This window comes from Cervus canadensis, chromosome 17 (genome assembly GCF_019320065.1).
Source record: "Cervus canadensis isolate Bull #8, Minnesota chromosome 17, ASM1932006v1, whole genome shotgun sequence".
In the NCBI taxonomy this organism is placed as follows: domain Eukaryota; kingdom Metazoa; phylum Chordata; class Mammalia; order Artiodactyla; family Cervidae; genus Cervus; species Cervus canadensis.
In genome coordinates this window covers 24,067,317-24,088,359 of record NC_057402.1, presented here as the reverse complement: position 1 = coordinate 24,088,359, position 21,043 = coordinate 24,067,317, and the positions used below count along the sequence as shown (strand labels likewise).

The following is a 21,043-nucleotide window of genomic DNA, read 5'->3' as shown; positions in this document are numbered from 1 at the left end:
GTTAAGAAATTTTCTCCAGATAGTAGTCAGTGAGATTGAGCAAGACCATAGAGCTAGTACATATGATTGAGTAGATAGATCACATAGCTCAGTAGTGTGATGTGAGCCAGTTCATACGACTGAGATCCAAGAGTAAGGGTAAGTCAGAAAGATCACAGGCTTGCTGGTGAAGAGTTGGGCTCCAGATCTGTCTTACTGTGAAACTCAAGCAGTTACTCATCTGAATTCTGCCTCCTCTACCATTCTCTCCTGACTTTGGGCATGTGGCAATGAATAGGACGCCACAGAATTTTGTTACCATGTGGAAAATGGCCCTAGGTACTGGAAATACCTTTGGTGAACATTGAAAAGATTATGTGATTGTGGTTTAAGAATACACAAGGATTACACTTGGCTCTGAATAGAAATACAAATCTGGAAAAGGCCCAGAGTCTGGTTTAAAACAACTCTACTTTCATGAATTTGAGAATTTTTAAAGATGAGGGTGCTAAGGTTTTTTACATACACAGAGAGAGAAAGAGGTCAAAATATTATATACATATTAATATCTATATATATGGATATCAGTATACAGATAAGATATATTTCTGGCTCTCAGAAATATAATAGCATCAGCATAGCATGAGAAAGAAAAATGAAAGCTCAATTATGCAGTGATGACTGTGCACTAAAGGCGTTCGGGACTAGAAGTGTATTGAAGCCTTTGGAGCACATGCCTGAAAAAGAAAACGTGAGTGAGGCCTTCAATGATGAACACAGTTTAGGTGGCTGGAAGGGAAAGGAACAGCTTTCAGGTGGATGAAACAAACTAAAACAAAACTAAGAGGAAAAAATGAGCATAACACACATGGGAAATTTTAATCAAGATTATAAGCTCCCTGGGGGCAGGAAGGTGTCTTCGCTTTTTCACAGTTCTAGCTCCAGAGACACAGCACATGATGGACACTCAGAAATTATTAGTTGATGAAAGAAGAGGGGAAAGAAAATAAGGAGAGGAGCAAGAGAGAACTCAAATGAAAAAAGACAAGAGAGACAGAGCAGAAACGTCTGACCACAGAAGAAGGTGTGTGTTGGAAGCAGAGAGAAACAAGGTTGGTAAGGTTGGGTGGAACAGAGAGGGAAACGGCCTTGACCAAAGTCAGGACAAAGAGTCTGATTTAAAGTAATGGGCAAAAAAAAAAAAAAGAAAAAAGAAAAAAAATAAAATAAAGTAATGGGCAACAGACCTAGAAAGCAAACTTATGGTTGCCAAAAGGGAAAGGGAGTGGAGGGAGGGATAAATTAGGAGTTTGAGATTAGCACATACACGTACATGTATAAAATAAAAACAAGGACCTACTAAATAGCACAGGGAATTCTACTTGATATTTTGTAATAACCTATAAAGGAAAAGAATCTGAAAAAGAATAGATAGGTAGATAGAAATGTAAAAAAAATTAAGCTGCTTAACTTCTCTGAAAGTTTCTCTGAAAGAAACTTCTCAATTTCTTCATCTGTAAAATTTAGCCCACTTCATAGGGTTGCAAAAGAAATTAGATGACATAATGTATGTACATGCACTCAGCACAATGAGAACTCAATGAATTGTAGTTTGTTATTATTGTTATTATTGTTACTACTACCATTTACCATTTATTAATATGAGAATTAGCTAACTCAAAAATAAATCCAACTACAATTCGTTCAGAGTGGTAAAAAAAAATCACCACACTTTAATATAGTAGTTGAACATTTGTTTATTATCCTGAACAACAGAATATGTATCTTCTTTTCATAGTTGAGAGGCCCAGAAAGGTGTGAAAACTAGAAACTAAGAGCAAAAAGTAAATGGAAAACTTGAGTTAATTTCATATTCTTCAACCCCTTAAGGTTCGATCATTTGAGAAGCAAGCATAGGACAGAAGTGTGTCTGTGTGTGTGTGTGTGTGTGTGTGTGTGTGTGTGTGTGTGTAATACTGTCCAACAATCTCCCTGTCCTTTCAACCTCAAACAACCTATGCTCCTGAAGCACCCAGAGGTCAGCACCCTGGGAAAGGCTGGCACCTTTCTTTAGGAAACGGCCCTTCTCCATTTGTTTTAGGAGAATTAGTAGGGAGGAAGTTGTTTTTCTATTTTGTATGTGTGGTAAAATGTCTTTTCTGTTATGAAATAATGATAATCATACATAGTAGATTTTAAGTGGTGTTACATGGCAACCCTAAAAAAAGAAAAAGAAAAGGCCATTCCACTGTTTCCCCTCCAGATGTCCTTCTGGCACTTTATACATCTCTCAAAAGTTGAGGCACACATGTTTTCCTTCTACAAAAGGGAATATCTAGGCATGCAGAGCCTAGGCCACCCCGAATCACTGTCCTAACATCCTTTGCAAAATTCCTCCATCTTCTCAAAGTTTCGCCTTTTTCCTGTCTTCCCACAGCTCCAGTCCTATCAGAGACAAATTCTAGAGAGCCACACTGAGAATGCAGGTCTTTTTCAAAGAGTTACTTCGACTTAGGCTATAAAAAGCAGTCAGAGACATTGAACGCTAAATATTTGAGGATGGATGAATGGTTAGAGGAATAGAAGGAGGGGAGAAAGCTCCTTAAAATCAACCACTTCATCTGACAAATCAAGAAAATTCTCTGTTATGGGGAAAGAGGCATGAAAAGGAACAGTTGAATTGTTAAAAGCTAAATCTGGATTTCAAAGAGAAAATTTTTTTATGAAACTAAGGCAATCTCATTGCAAAACACTCTATTTTCCAAAAAAGAATAAGAAATAAAATCTCCCAAACTTTTGACTCCCCAGATTGACTTCCTAGAAGTAACCATGCTTTGTATTAATATCTTCTAATACATCCTCCTAAGAATTGTCCTACATTTAAAAGAATATAGGTGTGCATATATGTATATAAGTACGTGTGTGTGTGTAAATCTTCTTGAATTATTTCTAAACCTATCACTGAAAAAAGTTTTTTTTATTCTGATTTTTTTAAAAAAGCTTTTTTATTGAAGCATAGTTTATTTATATTGTTGTGTCAATCTCTGCAGTACAGCAAAGTGATGCCAATACATATAGACGTTCTTTTTAAAGTCCTAATTCTAAAAGCAAAACTTCTACCTAACAAGAAGTAAAAGCCTTACACAGAACAATCTCAGGCCTTCACAAGAGTCAGCAAAAGTCCAGGTACTCTGTGAAACAGAAATAATCAAATGCTTCAAAATATTTAATTTCCTATTCCAGGAATGTGAAACAGGTGTAATTAAAATAACACTATTTTAATTAAGTGACCTCTCTTGACCAACCATCTGTGAATAATTCAGATTTCCTCCTTATTATTACTGTAAAATTAAAACGAGGTCATATAAACAGGAAGATCCTCTTTAACTATCTTTAAGCACCAGCAATATATATTTTCCACCAGTTAAAATCCTTAATGATACAAAAAATCTGTCAAGCATAACTCCCCCAATTCATTTGCCTGAAACCATCAATATTTTATCATGCACTTGCAGTTGGCTTTAATTTAACAGTCCAGGTTACTAATCAAACAAAACACCCAAGTCATTAAAAGTTAGCGTGCCATTTAGAAAGTGCATTTCACGTTTATTAAAATATCTTTCATGCAGCCATTAGAAACCTAAAGTTTTAATTACAATCAGATATTTAGTTCTACTCCCGTTATGCATTTGGCACTCTCTTGCAACTGCCCTGATTAATCTTCCAGACCAAGTTCATCCATTACCTCCTGAAATTATTTTCCTGTCAACTTCAGAATTCATCTTTCTAGCCCACCCCCTACAAAGAAGCAAAATGCATTTTAAAGGTGTATAAAATAACTACCCAAAAGACGACTCATTTAAAAGATTTCATTTCAAATGTAATTTATCCGTCATAAAAGACCAAAGAGGTATCATTCAGAAAGACAAATTGAAATTGAAAATTAGCTCTTCATGTCTTTATTGTCAGGTTTCATTATTTATTTTTCTTTCTAAAGATCAGAAAAGCTCAACAAGCATTTTCCTACAATTTTCTAACTGGGTGATTCAATTAACTGTTATTTTTCTTTAAGCTTTTCAGTCTCCCCTACTTATTCCTGCCCTGGCTTGCTCTAAAGTTCCATGAAAGAGGAATCAATATCTTTTAATGATACAAATGAACTTATTTATAAAACAGAAACAGACTTACAGACTTCAAAAACAAACTTATGGTTACCAAAGGGGAAACACAGTGGGGGAGGGATAAATCAGGAGTTTGGGATTAACATACACACACTACTATATATAAGATAAATAACCTACAAGGACCTACTGCATAGCACAGGGAACTCTACTCAATACTCTGTGATAATCTATATGAGAAAAAAATCTCAGAAAGAATTAATATATGTATATGTATAACTGAAAAAATGTACTATACACTTGAAACTAACACAACATTGTAAATCAGCTATACTCCAATAAACTTTTCAAAACTAAATTTTTTTCAAATAAAGTTTGATGAAAGATTACTGACATATAAAACATCAGATTCCATATATAATCTAGATCTTGAGAATTACAGCATTGAGATTCTCCATTAGTCACATTTGCTGCACACTAAAAAGACATTTTAGATGAGATTTCGAGCAAACAGCAAGTATACTCACTTCTAAGAGTCACGCCAATGAAAACTGTGGGACCTGCAATTGAGATGAAGGCCCCCAGTTACACAGGTATGAATGGAATTGAGAGTCTATTCAAAAAACAATGTGCGTGCTTAGTCACTCAGTCATGCCTGACTCTTTGCAACCCTTTGGACTGTAGCTGGCCAGGCTCCTCTGTCCATGGGATTTTTCAGGCAAGAATACTGGAGTGGGTTGCCATTTCTTTCTCTTAGGGATCTTCCTGACCCAGGGATCGAACCCATGTCTCCTGTGTCTCCAGCATTGCAGGTAGATTCTTTATCCACTGAACCACCAGGGAAGCCTTTGGGATATCCTTTAAAGACTAAAAGCATCTTACGTCTATCAAGCTATCTCAAACATAAATCCATAAAAGCCATGTGCATTTGTGATAAATCACTTTAGTCATGTCTGACTCTTTGCAACCCCATGGACTGTAGCCCACCAGGTTCCTCTGCCCATGGGATTCTCCAGGCAAGAATACTAGATAAGTTACCAGAGAATCTTCCCAACCCAGGGATCAAACTCGCATCTCCTATGTTGCCTGCATTGGCAGACCCGTTCTTTACCACTGGCGCCACCTGGGAAGTCCAATAAAGGCCATAATTCTAAATAATATAAGATTATGTTAAATATGGACTTCCAAGTGGCAATAATAGTAAAGAACCCACCCGCCAACACAGATCAGAGACACAGGTTCTATCCCTGGGCTGGGAAGATCCCCTGGAGGAGAGCATGGCAACCCACTCCAATATTCTTGCTTGGAGAATCCCTATGGACAGAGGAACCTGGCAGGCTACACTCCATAGGGTCTCAAAGAGTCAGACAAAACTGAAGCAACTTAGCGTGCAAACATCATCAGTGCCTGGATTAGGGTCCAGTCATGTTCCCTAGGACTTGTGTTCCACATCACTTGATTCCATTCTCTGAACCAAGTTGCCTTTTTCCTAAGAACTAACCTGTGGTTGTAGTTTAGTAGCCTTCTTAATAGCTTCTTGCCCACTGAAATTTAAGAGCTCTTTTTATTTTGAATTATCTTTGTCCCTTTCAGTCAAAGTTGATGGAGTGTCCATCAACTCAATTCTCTTAAAAACTTTGTGGGATTTCTATGAATTTCACTGGAATCCACTTCATTAAACAAAAGTCACACTGACAAATCTCTTTAAATATATTTAATCTCTTTAATTCTCTGTCTTGGGCTGAATCAGAGTGATTCATAATTATTTTGCCTTGGGCTGAATAATTAGAAGTCTTTTTTCTAGTTCTAGACTTATTTTAAATCTTTCTAGAAGATTAACAAAGGGTCTTACAGCCATATTATTTATATGATCTTACTTCAAAGGTCTTTTGCCAATGGAGAGGAAGGGAATGAGAAAGGTTTATTTTCAAACCCATTAAATCCAAAGTCCTTATAGTTCCTTTAAAAATTATTTGAATACTGCAAAAGTTCTTTTTTTTTTCACACTTAAGTCTCTCCATCCAAAACTTTGGTGGCTCAGTCAGTAAAGAATTCACCTGAAATGCGGGAGACCTGGATTTGATCCCTGACTTGGGAAGATCCCCTGGAGGAGGGCATGGCAACCCACTCCAGTATTCTTGCCTGGAGAATCCACATGGACAGAGGAGCCTGGCAGGCTACAGTCCATGGGGTCGCTGAGAGTCAATGACTGAGCAATTAAGCACAGCACATCCATACCTTATTATCAGTGGTCCAAAGAAACCAACTGGCACCTTCAGTATGCTGCCAGTAAATCTCTTGAGCCAAACCCACCAGTTTGTCAGGTTGTTCTATTTTTCCACATTACTGCAGACAACAATATTGTCTAACTTTCCTCCATTACACAACAAGGATCACATTTTCTCCAACCTCCAAAACCAAATTTCTCCCTCTTTCCAGGATTCACCAGCTTTTATCTTCAATGGTCTTCCAGATTTTATCAATAGGCTCCTCAAGGCCTTCTAGCTTCTGCTTACTGCCTAGTCCCAAAGCCATACATTTCAGGGTTTTAGTAGAGAAGCACCCCACTTCCAGGTACCCAATTCTAATTTTCTATCACACCATACACTGAATAACTTAAGACAATAAGCTTTATATTTTATGAATCTGTGAGTCAAGAATTCAATCAAGACTCAGTTGGACAATTCCTTTGTTCCACATGAAATCAACTGCCATCAATGAGTCACTGGGTGGTATTCAGCTGATGGGCTGGTTGGAAGGTCCTAGATGGCTTCATTTGCATGTTTATAGCCTTGGTGGAGATGGCTGGAAGATTGAGTTCAGCTAGGACTGTCTTACACTGAGGCCCTAGCATGGTGTTCTCAGGGTATATGGACTTCTTACATGGTGGCTCAGGATACTTAGAGAAATTTTTCCTAAAAAGGGGAAGTAGAAGTTGCCAGTCTCTTATACTAGAAACTGGCACGTCACTTCTACTATATCCTATTGGTCAAGCAACCATAGAGCCCAGATTTAAGGAGCAGAGACATAGATTTTACCTCTCAGTGGGAGGAGTGGTCAAAAAAATTGCAGACATCTTTAATCTATGACAAATACTATGAGCTAGGTGTTCTCATTCTCATTCTACAAAGAAAACTGAACTTAGAAAGGATAGATCATTTGCCCAAAGTCATATAGCTATGGTAACACTAGAATTCTAACCTAATCATCTATCTCTATGGAAAAGTAAATAAATTACCTAACAACTCCCAAAAAGTAGTGATTAAAATAGCATCATGTTCTGGAGAAAAAAGTTATATGCCTATGTGGCCCAGCTGTCCATCAGCTCAGGATACAACTTCCTCTCTTCCTTTCATCCCTGCTCTCAGGTTGATTTATACAAGTTACACTTCATGAATGTTTATAAAAGAACAAATGATCACATACTACAAATGTCTTAGAAAAGTAATGTCCAAGTCCATTTATAAAGGTACATCTGACAAATCCAACCTGATAGTATGATCTCTCAGAAGTGGAGGATATAATGAGACTAATACTACTCTTCTGGACCAACATGGGAGAATTGTTTGCTGAGGATGAAGTAACAGGAACCTTGGGGAGCAAGGGACTTTGTCATCCTGGAAATGATGAACATTATGGAAGGGAGAGCTGGTATAGTCAGAGGCAAGCCCTCTTGCCCTATGGCAGGAAGAAAGCATAGCTGTGGGACCATAGTCTGTGGTCCTAACAAGAGGAGATTTTGCAGGAAGGATGGGACTTTCAACAATAAAATTCAGACCTAACTTCCAGAAATTATTCCTGGAAAGGAAAAAAGAGAGCAAGGATCAATGTGGCTACATACAAAGTGTCCTAGCAAGTTCAGATTTAGAATGTACATACCATGGACAGGGTCAAGGGACTGACGGTCAAAATTACATGCAAAATTTGGCACAGATCAAATGGGAATTATGTCAGGAAGGCTGAAGCCCAGCATGAAGAGAAAGTGAAAGTTAAAGTCCCTCAGTCCTGTCTGATTCTTTGTGACCCCAAGGACTATTCAGTCAGTGGAATTCTCCAGGCCAGAATACTGGAGTGGTAGCTGTTCCCTTCTCCGGGGGAATCTTCCCAACCCAGGGATCAAACCCAGGTCTCCCACATTGCAGGTGGATTCTTTACAAGCTGAGCCACCAGGGAAGCCCCAGAATGCACAAGTGATGCAAAAGACAGTAAAGAAAAGTAAGATTTTTTTGTGATTTTGTTTGGGGCAGGAACATGGAAGATGTAAATCTGTCAAGTAGAGACTATGGTGTGATAGCAGATCATAGAGAAAGTAGAACTGCTCAACTTCTATTTTGATTCTTTTCTTTAAAGAGAATGGGCATCTGGCTGTAAAGAGAAGTATAAATATTGAAAAAGCTGAAACCCAGGTGGAAGAAATGATGTTGAACAAAATTCTCATTTTCTCTCAAAAATGAGTTCATCTCTTCCTAAGAATCCAGTATAGTTGAATAGATGAAGAGTTGGGACACTGTAAATGCAAGATTCTCCTCTGCACAATTTAGGCTGCCAATGAAAACCTGTGCCAGCCAGCTCTCGGAGTGCAAGGCTCAAAGCTCCACACAGGTGTGTCCCAGGAATCTGTATAGATAATAGCAGGAAGGCAGAATCCAGTGGGGCTTGGATCAAAGAGGCTTGTATAGTGATTGTTAGCTGGTACAAAATTTCTTTGGAGGTAATGGAAATGTTCTGGAATTAGTGGAGATAGTTTTCACAACCTTGTGAATATATTGAGTTGGCCAAAAAGTTTGTTTGGGTTTTTCTGGAAGAAGTTATGGAAAATCCCAAACAAACTTTTTGGCCAACCCTATACTAAAAACCCCCCTGAATTATATACTTTGAAGGATGAATTTTATGGTATATACATTATATCTTAATTTATTTTGAAGAATACATTATCACATTTTTACCAACCTCAGTACCAAGTTTCTTTTCTGTGTCCACCTATCCAAAATTTTAAAAAGCTAGTGACCAGCACACATCCTTATCAGTTAAAGAACAAAACCAAAGTCTATTTTGAAAGTTCTTATTCTTTGTGACTGATGACAAAACATACAAACAAAACAGTTTGCTTTTTAGTTTTATGGGGGAAAGTAAAGGAATATAACCAAATCTAGCACATTTTTTAAGAAAGCATTTTGTGCTAATTTTTTTTTAAGCAAAAAAAAAAAGAGAGAGAGAGAAAGATGGAATCACAACTGTGGCAATATTACACTAAATTGCCCATCACCAAAAAACTAGATGGGATAATAAATTGGCTAAAATAGTGAGCCCAGTTCCCCGCTAACTCTCTAGGAACCAACTGCACATACAACTGTTGAAAGAGAGATAAGAAAGAGCTAGAATGGGAAAGTCTTAGTGACTTTAGCAGCGATAGCTTTAAAAGAAGCAGCAGAATGATGGAGTTGCTGTGATATGAATGCATCTGAGTTATGAAACCTAGAGTCCAGTCTAGTCTGGGGGAGGAAGGATAATGGTCCCACTCTAGTCTATGTGGATCAGAATATCTAGAGCAGCAGCCTGGAAGGGAGGAGAGTTGGGAGAGAAGGGATACATGTACATGTATGCCTGAGTCCTCTTGGCTGTTCACCTGAAACCACCACAGTACTGTTGATTGGTTATACCCCATTACAAAATAAGAAGTTTTGAAAAAATTTTTTAATTTCAAAAAAAGAATATCTAAAGCACTGTATGCCATTCTGAGTGCCACTATCACAAAGGATCACATGCAAATTAGGACCTGATAGAATACTAAAGGTCTGACACCATGACAGAAGTTAAACCTTTAAAAGGACAGATACTATTTAGCTTAGGAAAGAAAGGGAAAAAGAGAAACCAAAAAGTTCTCTTTTTTAAAAAGTATCAGAAAGACTCAGTTTTTTGAATCTTCATGACTCTGATTAGCAACATCTCAGAAAAAGAAAAAAGCTAAGTTTGCCAAACATTTGAGGTCTGAGTTGAATAACCTCAGACGAAATAAGTACATAACCAGAAGTCACAGTTAACTGATGTTACAAATAAATGTGAAGGAACAAGAAAAATGGGGGCCTTCACTTAAAAGTGGAAGTAGAACCTGGCCGCAGGGAGAAGGAAAAGGACAGTCAATAAAAACATACACTTGGTCATTCCTCAGGTATGTCCCAAAGGTCTGTATTATTTAAATGTCTCCAGATGGTTAGAAGACAATTTGTCCAATCCAAAAAGCCCATGAGACATTTGGTTCATAAGACAAGTTGTCTGTGCCAAAAGAACCTTGAAGCTTCAGTTCAGTTCAGTTCAGTCACTTAGTCATGTCCAACTCTTTGGGACCCCATGGACTGCAGCACACCAGCGCCACCCGGTCCATCACTAGCTCCCAGAGTTTACTCAAACTCAAGTCCACTGAGTCAGTGGATGCCATCCAACCATCTCATCCTCTGTCACCCCCTTCTCCTGCCTTCAATCTTCCCCAGCATCAGGGTCTTTTCAAATGAGTCAGTTCTTCACATCAGATAGCCAAAGTATTGGAGTTTCAACTTTAGCGTCAATCCTTTCAAGGAATATTCAGGACTGATTTCCTTTAGGATGGACTAGCTGGATCTCCTTGAGAGTCCAAGGGACTCTCAAGAGTCTTCTCCAACACCACAATTCAAAAGCATCAATTCTTCAGTGCTCAGCTTTCTTTATAGTCCAACTCTCATATCCATACACGACTGCTAGATAAACCATAGCCTTGACTAGACGGACCTTTATTGGCAAAGTAATGTCTCTGCTTTTTAACAAGCTGTCTAGGTTGGTCATAACTTTTCTTCCAAGGAGTAAGCGTCTTTTAATTTCATGGCTGCAGTGACCATCTGCAGTGATTCTGGAGCCCAAAAAATAAAGTCTGCCACTGTTTCCACTGTTTCCCCATCTATTTGCCATGAAGTGATGGGACCGGATGGATACCATGATCTTAGTTTACTGAATGTTGAGCTTTAAGCCAACTTTTTCACTCTCCTCTTTCACTTTCATCAAGAAGCTCTTTAGTTCTTCTTCGCTTTCTACCATAAGGGTGGTGTCATCTGCCTACCTGAGGTTATTGATATTTCTCCCAGAAATCTTGATTCCAGCTTGTGCTTCATCCAGCCCAGCATTTCTCATGATGTACTCTGCATATAAGTTAAATAAGCAGGGTGACAATAAACAGCCTTGATGTACTCCTTTTCTGATTTGGAACCAGTCTGTTGTTCCATGTCCAGTTCTAACTGTTGCTTCCTGACCTGTATACAAATTTCTCAAGAGGCAGGTCAGGTGGTCTGGTATTCCCATCTCTTTCAGAATTTTCCACAGTTTGTTGTGATCCACACAGAGGCTTGGTTCTATCCAAAACATCCATGAATATAGTTGGTCCATTACAAACAGTTTTGGACAGAACCAAATATCAAGGACCTTCTGGCATAGACCAAATGTCTTATAAATGTTTTGGACAGAACCAAATGGTCCTACAAATATCAAAGACATTCGGGGGTAAATCAACATCTTATGAATGTTTTTAACAAGAGCAAATGTCCTTCAAGGACCCAAATAATTCTTAGTCAGCCAGAACAGGATTAGTTTTACCACCTGATATTTGGAAACCACTCTTCTAGAGAGCACTGTGATCATGTCACATATGTCCTTAAAAATCCTGTCGTTCCCTGTAACTGCCAAAAATAAAATTCAAAAATCTTAACTTGACTTCCAAACTCTACCCAGGATGACCCAGTTCTACTTTTAAAATTTTATCTCCCATTCCTTCCCATCACTAGTCTTGCTCTCTAACCAAACTCCTATATCTATTACTCACCCAGAATACATCTCTATTTGCTCCCTCTGTACATCTGTTTATTCCATTCCCTCCACCTGGAACACTTGTTCTGTTTGCATCCAACCAGCCATCACCAAATCTTCTATTCATCCAACCCACCTTGAAGCAAAGGATCAAAAGTCTATTATGAGTTCTTTTTTGGATTATTCCATGCTAAAAGTATTCTATCATCAACATCCCTCTCAACTCTCAATCATTAAGTTACAACTTAGGTCTCAGTTTATCTGTAAAACTATAACTATCAACTTCATAGGCTTTTTTGAAGATTGAATTTATATATGTGAAGCACCTAGAACAGTGTAAGAATATATAAGCTCTATAATTTATGATTATTCTTATTAGTTGTATGATTCTTTTTACAGAAGGAAGTTAGTATGACAAATCATAGTCTCTACCACTACAGTTGGTCCTGAAGCTATAACTGATACCACTCATTATGATTCTCTGTAGTTAATTCTAGATTCCTCTCCCTGTGGCTAGCTACTGCTGGTTTAGGTTGCTTGCGTGCTGGGTAACATAGCCAGTAAAGGTATTCTGGCAGTTACCAATAGTGTATATTTCAATACATTCAGGAAATGGGAAAACAACCACAGGGAGGGTCCATGAATCACCTGGAGCCATTGTGAGTTAGTTTCGATTTGTCATCTGACCACCATAAGCCCCCACGTTGACTACCAGGCCTTGCTAGCATTTTACTTCCCCAGAAATTAGGATTAGTGCAGAGCCAGTATCTAGTAAAACCCAGAGGTCTTTTCTCAATGCACGTTTACTCTAGCAAATAGACACCAGTCCCGTTAGGGAAGTTCTTGAGAGAAGATTTACAGTATATGCTTGTGGTAACAATACAAAGTCCTTCCCAAGGTGACGCAGCTGCCCTTCAATCAAGGAACTCTGAGTCTGTGAACTGGCTTAGGTCTGGAAAATGGGTGAATGGCCGCGACTCTCCATTGTGGCAATTCAGACCAGGTTGCTGACCAGCAGATGTGGGGTTTGTATTGCTGTTGCTTTCTGCTGTATGAATGTAGCAATATTCTAGAAGAATGCCCACCCCTTTCATTCATAGTTACACCACAATCACTTGGCTTCTGTGGGAGAACCCTGTGGACAAGAACCTTCTAATTACCAGTCACCCTCTTACCCTTACCTGTAAAGTTTACTGAGTGACCTGGAGCTGGTTCACAGCAAACAGCCTGCTGGATTCCTGCGGCAACGTGTAGAGGAGTGAGTACCAACGGGCCTCTGCCCACTGCTAAGTAGCCACACCAACAGGGAAAAAAGAAAAAGAAAAAAAGTGTGCCAAAACCAGAAAGAGAAGCTCTTCCCTCCCCTAAGCTGTGCAGTATCCCTCCAGCACCCTCCATTGTGAAAGCCTAATATTGTACCAGATGAAAAGGAAAAATGATTGCCTAGTCCAGCTCCAAAATCACAAGGCCAGAAAAAAAGTGGATTTGGAGCTAAGAGATAATAAGCTGATAACTAGCACATATGCTCAGTGCTCTGAGACTTTGATCCCTTGTTTGATTCTATGCCGAGGTAGTTCTGGCCTTTCTATCTCCTGCAGTGTATGTTATCACTCTTTCCAAGCTTCCAGGGGCCATCCAGCACCATACTGAGACTGGCTTCAAGGGCCCTTGCCAGAACATTAAATCTTGAACCACAGGCAAGTATATTCATTGTAGCAAACTCTTGCCTTATTTAACTCTATAATCTGTACACTCCCAGGCCATCACTCTCAAAACCCAATCCCAGGTTAATATACCAGTATTAGCATTATTATGTGCTCAGCCTCTGGTTCAGGGAACAAAGATTCCATAAGCCACATGGCATGGTCAAAAAAATTTTAATTAAATAAAATTTAAAAGAAAGATGTGGAACACACACAAAAATACATATACAATGGAGTATTACTCAGGCATGAAAAAGAATGAACCAATGCCATTTGCAGCAACATAAATGGACCTAGAGATTATCAAGTTAGAGAAAGGCAAATATCATATGCTATCACCCATATGTGGGATCTAATTTTTTAAAAAATGATACCAATGAGCTTATTCATAAAACAGAGATACTTACAGATATTGAAAATAAACTTATGGTTACCAAAGGAGAAACTGTGGGAGAGGCATAAATCAGGAGCTTACATTAATATACGCACACTATGATATATAAGATAGCTAACTAACTAGGACTGTATAGCACAGGGAACTCTACTCAATATTCTGTGATAACCTATATGAGAAAAGAACCTAAAAAAAATGGTTATATGTATATGCATAAAAAAATCACTTTGTTGTATACCTGAAACTAATACAACATTGTAAATCAACTATACGCCTATAAATTTTTTTTAAAAATTCACCTTTCAACCCTTCAATTATCTTCTAGACCAGCTTTCTACAAATAGTTGGCTCAGTTTTTCCAAATTCCTGTAGCTACATGGAAGGAAATATTTCAAAATACTCATTTTTGTCATCTATAAATAGTAGAATACAGAATGATTTTGCTCTTTTTTACATTAGTCTGTGTTTTTTCCAAATTTTCTACAATGTATATGTATTACATCTATAATCAAAAAGGGCAAAAACTGCTGGACTGGATTTTTTTTTTAACCTCATCCCAATCTTCGATCACTAACACCTTCTCAATATCTCTACCTCAGCCCTTCCTGCTAAATAATCTTTGAAAAGATAAAGTATTGCTAGCATAATATAGCTAAGCAATGAGGGCCAGTCACTATCAGCAATGGAGAGCTTTATTATCTTATATTTTATTTGCCCTGAGGAATCTGAAGGCCCTTAAAAAGTCAAGTGCTATTTCTCCAGGGTGAAACTGGAACCCTGGAGGGAAGACTACCAATTTTGTGGGGCAGGAGAGGAAAAAAGGAGATCCACCCAGGGTGACTCTCTAGATGGACTGTTGCACAAATCTCTGCAGAAAGTTAATAAAATAAAAATTGGTGCCCTCATGTGGACTTGGTACACAATCATAAATATGTACTTATATTGATCAATCAGCTATTGCAAGTGTAAATAAGGAATAAAACAAAGTATCCACAGTCTGAACAATCATATGATAAGTAACAAATGAGTGTCAAAACAATAAGTGTCAGTACTGTATAGCACAGGGAACTCTGCTCAATGTTAGGTGGCAGCCAGGATGGGAGGGGAGTTTGGGGGAGAATGGATACATGCATGTGTATGGCTGAGTCCCTCTGCTGTCCACCTGAAGCTATCACAACATTTTTCATCGGCTATACCCCAATATAAGATTAAAAGATTTTAAAAAATAAAACATAATTTTAAAAAAAATGAGTGTTAAGGAAGACATCTGATTCTCTTTTCCTATGATCATCATCTTCCCTCTCATCTGGCTTTTATGTATTTTAGAAACCAAGCATTTTGCTAGCATATGTGTGTGTGTATGTGTAACATACATATAAAAATGGGACACTTTTGAAATCACTGCTCTCCTGTTAAGTCATATCCAATCCTAGCCTGTGTCAATAGACTACAATGAGCATCACCCTAGCCTACACATGTCAGGTTTCAAATAATCACAATAAAGGATAAAACATTCCTCTGTCTTCTAGTAGGGCTACAAATAATCCTCAAAATAATCATGTTGAGACCTTCATTAATTTATTTTTCACATTAATAAAAAAAAGCTTTGATAATTTTCTTCATTCTGATGTGACATATTCTTGGTTCCAAAAATCCTTTCTTGTGATTAACTTCTCTCTCTCCTGTGATCATGAAGCCCATTTCTCCTTGTTCTATTCTTCCTGTGGTGGAGAGTAACAATTGCTTAGCCTTTTCCCCAGAAGCACTTCATTGTTAGAGTCTACCATGAGATTACTTATCCATTCTTTAAACAAAGTAATCCATGTTTATGTGACCCCCTCCTCAAACATTTCATTTTCCTATTCCAATCAAATTTATCGTTTCCCTTTTAATCTACTCCAAAAGAAAATCTGTCCTCTAAACCAAATCAAATATGTGAAGTTCTGGGTGATTTCTAAGCATCACACATTCCCTATTATAAATGAAGGAAATACAGAATTGTAAAGGGATTTCTTTCATGTCCTGGAACATATGGCTATGCTGAAGCAGACTGTAAGAACTGTTTTTTTTTTTTTAGCACTGGACAAGTAAAACAAGGTATGCCGTTTGTGAAAGCCATTGATACTTGGTAAAATGGCGCCATCTAGTGCCTACATCTGCAAGAGAAGGGTAGGAAGAAAACTGGAAATCAATTACAGTGCAAAATGACAACTCCAGAAACTAGCAGGGCCAAGGCAATTTAATAACAATAGGTCGATTTACTCCAGGGACCATAATTCTTAGTCTATTGACTGGGTCCCTGGAGCAGCTTAACAACTAATACAGCCTTTTTCCAGGGAGAAACACACTGTTCTGAGTGTGCTAGAGAGGCTTACAAAGAGGACAAGAAACAAACTGCAACTACTTCATGCCCGGCACTGCTGTAAGCGTTTGCACCCTTCCTCTCCGCCCCCATATAATCATGACATCATCTTATAATGCAAGTATTATCACCCCCATTTTACAGATGAAAAACTGAGGCCAAGAGAAGCCAAAATCTTACCTTAGGTTTCAAACCCACTTTCTCTCTTTTGCACTACCCCTAACGCACAGGAAAACATCTCAGCTCCCTTTCCTATGCATCATTCTCCACGTGGAAGACCGGGGAGACACTGCCGCTCCAGTACTAGCACCAGGGAGTCCACACTGCGATGTACAACTCTGCTGAAAGATGCCAAAGGGGCAATCTGAAGACATGGAATGAAGAGGACAAACACTGGACTAGCATAAGGACTGGGCAGCAAAAGCATTTCCTGTAGCCCAGTTTGAACATCATTTTTTTGTTGCCGTTATTTTTGTCTGCCTTTAAATCAGTAGCTCCTGGCTGCCAGGGGCTACACTCTTGATATGTCACGCTAAGTTGCTTCAGTCATGTCTGACTCTTTGCAACCCCATGGGCTGTAGCCCACCAGGCTCTTCTGTCCATGGGATTTTTCCAGGCAAGACTACTGGAATGGGCTGCTATTCCCTTCTCCAGGGGATCTTCCCAACCCAGGGATAGAACCTGGGTCTTCCACACTGCAGGCAGATTTTTTACCATCTGAACCACAGGGAAACCCAGAGTATTTAAAGGTATTACATTTTCATTCATGTATGATACTATATTTTAAATTCAACCATTAGATCTACTTGGTAAATGAATCAATGAGGCCATTGGAAACAAGTATAGAAAACAGTAAGTATATTATCATTATAAAAAGAACAATGATGAGCTCCTGATATAACAAGGATAAAATACGTAAAAATAGAAATAAGAGACTTCCCTGGCAATCCAGTGGTTAGGACTTCCACTGCAGGGGGCACAGGTTCTAGCCTGATGAGGGAACTAAGACCCCACATACTTCAACTAGCAACTAAATATCCCACAGGCTGCAACTAAGACCCAGTACAGCCAAATAAAAATAAATATTTCTTAATGCAGTGAGTTCTTTAAATTTTATGGAAAGTTTTTGTTGATTTGTTGTTTCCTCAAAGAAATATCATGAAGTATAGTTGCATCCAGGAAAATTTTCTTGAGAATTCTATTCTAACGATTCTATTCTATTCTATTCTAATTCTATTCTACTCTAATATAAACAAAAAAAAAAATTAAAGGAGTTTTATATTTCTTCTAGAATACATGCATACACACTCTCAATTTTGATGACCAGTAGGCAACTGTAAAATATTCTCAAGTGAAAGAAAATCTTAGCCTGATACATATTCCAGCCTGTTTAAAAAAATAAACTAGTATTCTGTAAGGAAGTTAATTACATTGAGTATCTGAAGTCTTCCCAATGAGTCAATAACATCTTCCAATAGAATCCAAGCTGTTTCACTCCTAGGTTTGTCATAGAATCTCTATATAGCAAAAACTCACTTTAACTCTGTGGGCCTTCCCCTCATGTTGCAGGGGCGTTGGAGAATAGACAGGGTCTAGAACGTGGAGCTGTGCATTTCAAGTGTGAAGGTGAGCTCATAGCTCTCATCAGTAGAATAGAAGGTGTGAGAGGTTTCAAACAAATAATCACCTGTGCTTATCTATCCATTCTCGAAGTGGGTGTCTCTGTTAAAAAAAAAAAAAATTCTCTCTCTTTCTGTCAGCCCTTCAAGATGCTGAAGGGGAAGAAGGCGGCCCTGGCTCCCGCTATGGTGAAGAAGCAGGAGGCCAAGAAGGTGGTCAACCCCCTTTTCGAGAAAAGGTCCAAGAATTTTGGCACTGGACAGGACATCCAACCCAAAAGGGACCTCAACTGCTTCGTCAAATGGCCCCGCTACATCCAGCTGCAGCAGCAAATGGCTATTCTCTATAAGCGGCTGAAAGTGCCTCCTGCAATTAACCAATTCACCCAGGCCTTGGACCAACAAACATCTACTCAACTACTTAAGCTGGCCCACAAGTACAGTCCAGAGACAAAGCAAGAGAAGGAGCAGAGGTTGCTGGCCCGAGAGGAGAAAACTTCCAGCAAGCTGCCCACCAAGAGGTCACCTGTCCTTCGAGCAGGGGTCAACACTGTCACCACCTTGGTGGAGAACAAGAATGCTCATCTGGTGGTAATTGCTCATGACATGGATCCCATCAAGCTCATGGTCTTCCTGCCCACACTGTGCCGAAAGATAGGGGTTCCCTACTGCATCATCAAGGGGAAGGCCAGGCTGGGGCGCCTGATCCACAGGAAGACCTGCACCATCGCGGCCTTCACACAAGTCAACTCGGAGGACAAGAGTGCCCTGGCTAAGCTGGTGGAAGCCATCAGGACCAATTACAATGATAGGTATGACAAGATCTGCCACCACTGGGGAGGCAATGTTCTGAGGCTGAAGTCAGTGGCTCTCATCGCCAAGCTGGAAAAGGTGAAGGCCAAAAAGCTGGCCACCAAACTGGGCTGAGTGTGCACCACTGAGCTTTCTGTACATAAAAGTAATAAAAGATTCTTTTAAAAAAAAATTCTCAAAACCCCTGCCTAAGCTTCTCTTGTTTAGCAATACAGCTTTGCCAATGAGCCTAAATTAGGATGGCTGATGTGGAAGGACAAAGGAAACCATGACACAGGGGTATGAGAATGTGTTTCTTCAGGCAAAAGCAAATCATTCAAAAGAACTGGCACAAAGGGTGTGATCACTGAAAAGGTAGACAAGGGACAGATTGGCATGAGTGCTAAGGAAGTATACACTTTAGATTCTACTTCAGACTAGTGTTTCTCACATATAAGTAGCATAAAAGGAAAAATATTCTCACAGATCCTGTCTTGACTTAAATTCTCTTTAAATATCATGGCAGACACTGTTTATAATTCCCTTGTATTTGTTCTCACCATCTTCCTCTTAGTTAATAGAATTCTTCAAATTTTACCTCTAGCCTACATTTCCCAGCCTCCCTTGCAACTGAGGGATCAAATGACCACATTTCTGGCCAATGAGAAGTACATGGAAAGAATGTCTATACCATCTGGGTCATGTTCTCATAAGGAAGCTACTTGCCCCTTTACTTCCTGTCTACTCCTTCCCACAGGCTGGAAATCCAAAGAAATGCTGACAAACCAGCTTCAGCTTTGTGAATGAAGGCAATATTCCTGGACCTAACTGCTTACCTGTGCTCTATGTGACCAGCAACGTCAGCATCACCTGGGTGTTTGTGGAAGTGCAGAATCAGCCCAAACCAGGCCTATTGAGGTTGATTCTACAGTTAAATAAGATCTCCAGGGAATTCCCTGGTGGCTCAATGATTAGGACTCTGTGCTCTCACTGCCAAGGGCCCAGGTTCAATCTCTGATTGGGGAACTAAGTAACTTCAAGCCAAGCAGCACAGTAAACATATATATACATACACACACACACATACACACATACACATATATATTCCCAGGTGATTCATATTCACATTAATTTTGAGAAGCACCAATCTAGGAGAAGGCAAGAGGAACAAACTAGTAGGAAAATGGGTCTCCAGATGACAATGCTACAGTACTGGACAACTGACTACCTCAGATGTTTATGAGAGAGTGGACTTTCTACATTTGCTTAAGCCACCTTTTTTTTTAATCTCTGATCCTACATGCAAATTATATTAATATATACAAATATAAAACATGGCATAAATACCCATCCATATTTTTTAATATAAATATATTTATGTATTCCTTTTAAAACCACACACCTTGGATGAAATGTGAAACTACACTCTTCCAACAGAAACCATACAACCTGCCTCCAAACATATTGAAGCTCAGGTTCTTTATGCCTCAGCACAGAAGGAATTCAGCAAGAGGCAAAGTGATAGGCAAAAAGTACACTTATCAATATCCTTTGTAAAGAGGTTGCAGGAAAATGGGAGAGGATGGTCACGTACTAGGTCTTGGGTGAGTTCCTGAGGGTCTTGGCTTCAGGCAGGAAAGGATTCAAGAGCAAGCCATATGTTCCACAGGCAGAATGTGGCCCATCTCAGGTGAGAGCTGCCTGGAAATATGGGATGGTTAGATTTTATGGGCTGGGTAATTTCATAAACTAATGACTGGGAGGGCTTCCCTGGTGGCTCAGTGGTAAAGAACCCACCTGCCAATGCAGCTGCTGTTGTTGTTCAGTCGCTAAGTCAAGTCTGACTCTTTGTGACTCCATGGACTGTAGCACGCCAGGCTCCCCTATCCTCCACTAACTTCCAGAGTTTGCTCAAATTCAGTGATGCTATCTAACCATCTCATCCTCTGCCCCCTTCTCCTTTTGCCTTTCCCAGCATCAGGATCTTTACCAATGAGTCTTTCCAGGGTCTTTCCCAGCATCAGGGTCTTTTCAAATGAGTCAGTTCTTCGCATTAGATGGCCAAAGTGTTGGAACTTCAGCTTCAGCATCAATCCCTCCAATGAATATTCAGGGTTGACTTCCCTTACAATTGACTGGTTTGATCTCTTTGCAGTCCAAGAGATTCTCAAGAGTCTTCTCCAACACCACAATTCAAAAGCATCAATTTTTCAGCACTCTGCTTTCTTCATTGTCTAACTCTCACA

General features: G+C 39.2%; 1 protein-coding gene across 2 annotated transcripts in view; it reads left to right on the top strand.

Moving 5' to 3' along the window:
* Nucleotides 1-18,932, top strand: part of LOC122455329 (60S ribosomal protein L7a-like) — a 65,565-nt gene extending 46,633 nt beyond the window's left edge. The window contains exons 1-2 of one of the 2 annotated variants that reach the window (XM_043490393.1): nucleotides 13,115-13,185; nucleotides 18,147-18,932. In XM_043490393.1, coding sequence (XP_043346328.1) covers nucleotides 18,156-18,932 — 777 coding nt within the window. In that variant the 5' untranslated portion in view covers nucleotides 13,115-13,185; nucleotides 18,147-18,155. Of the gene's footprint in view, nucleotides 1-13,114; nucleotides 13,186-18,146 lie in introns of those variants that run through there. The other variant, XM_043490392.1, reaches the window with a different exon arrangement.
* The last annotated feature ends 2,111 nt before the right edge of the window (nucleotides 18,933-21,043 follow it).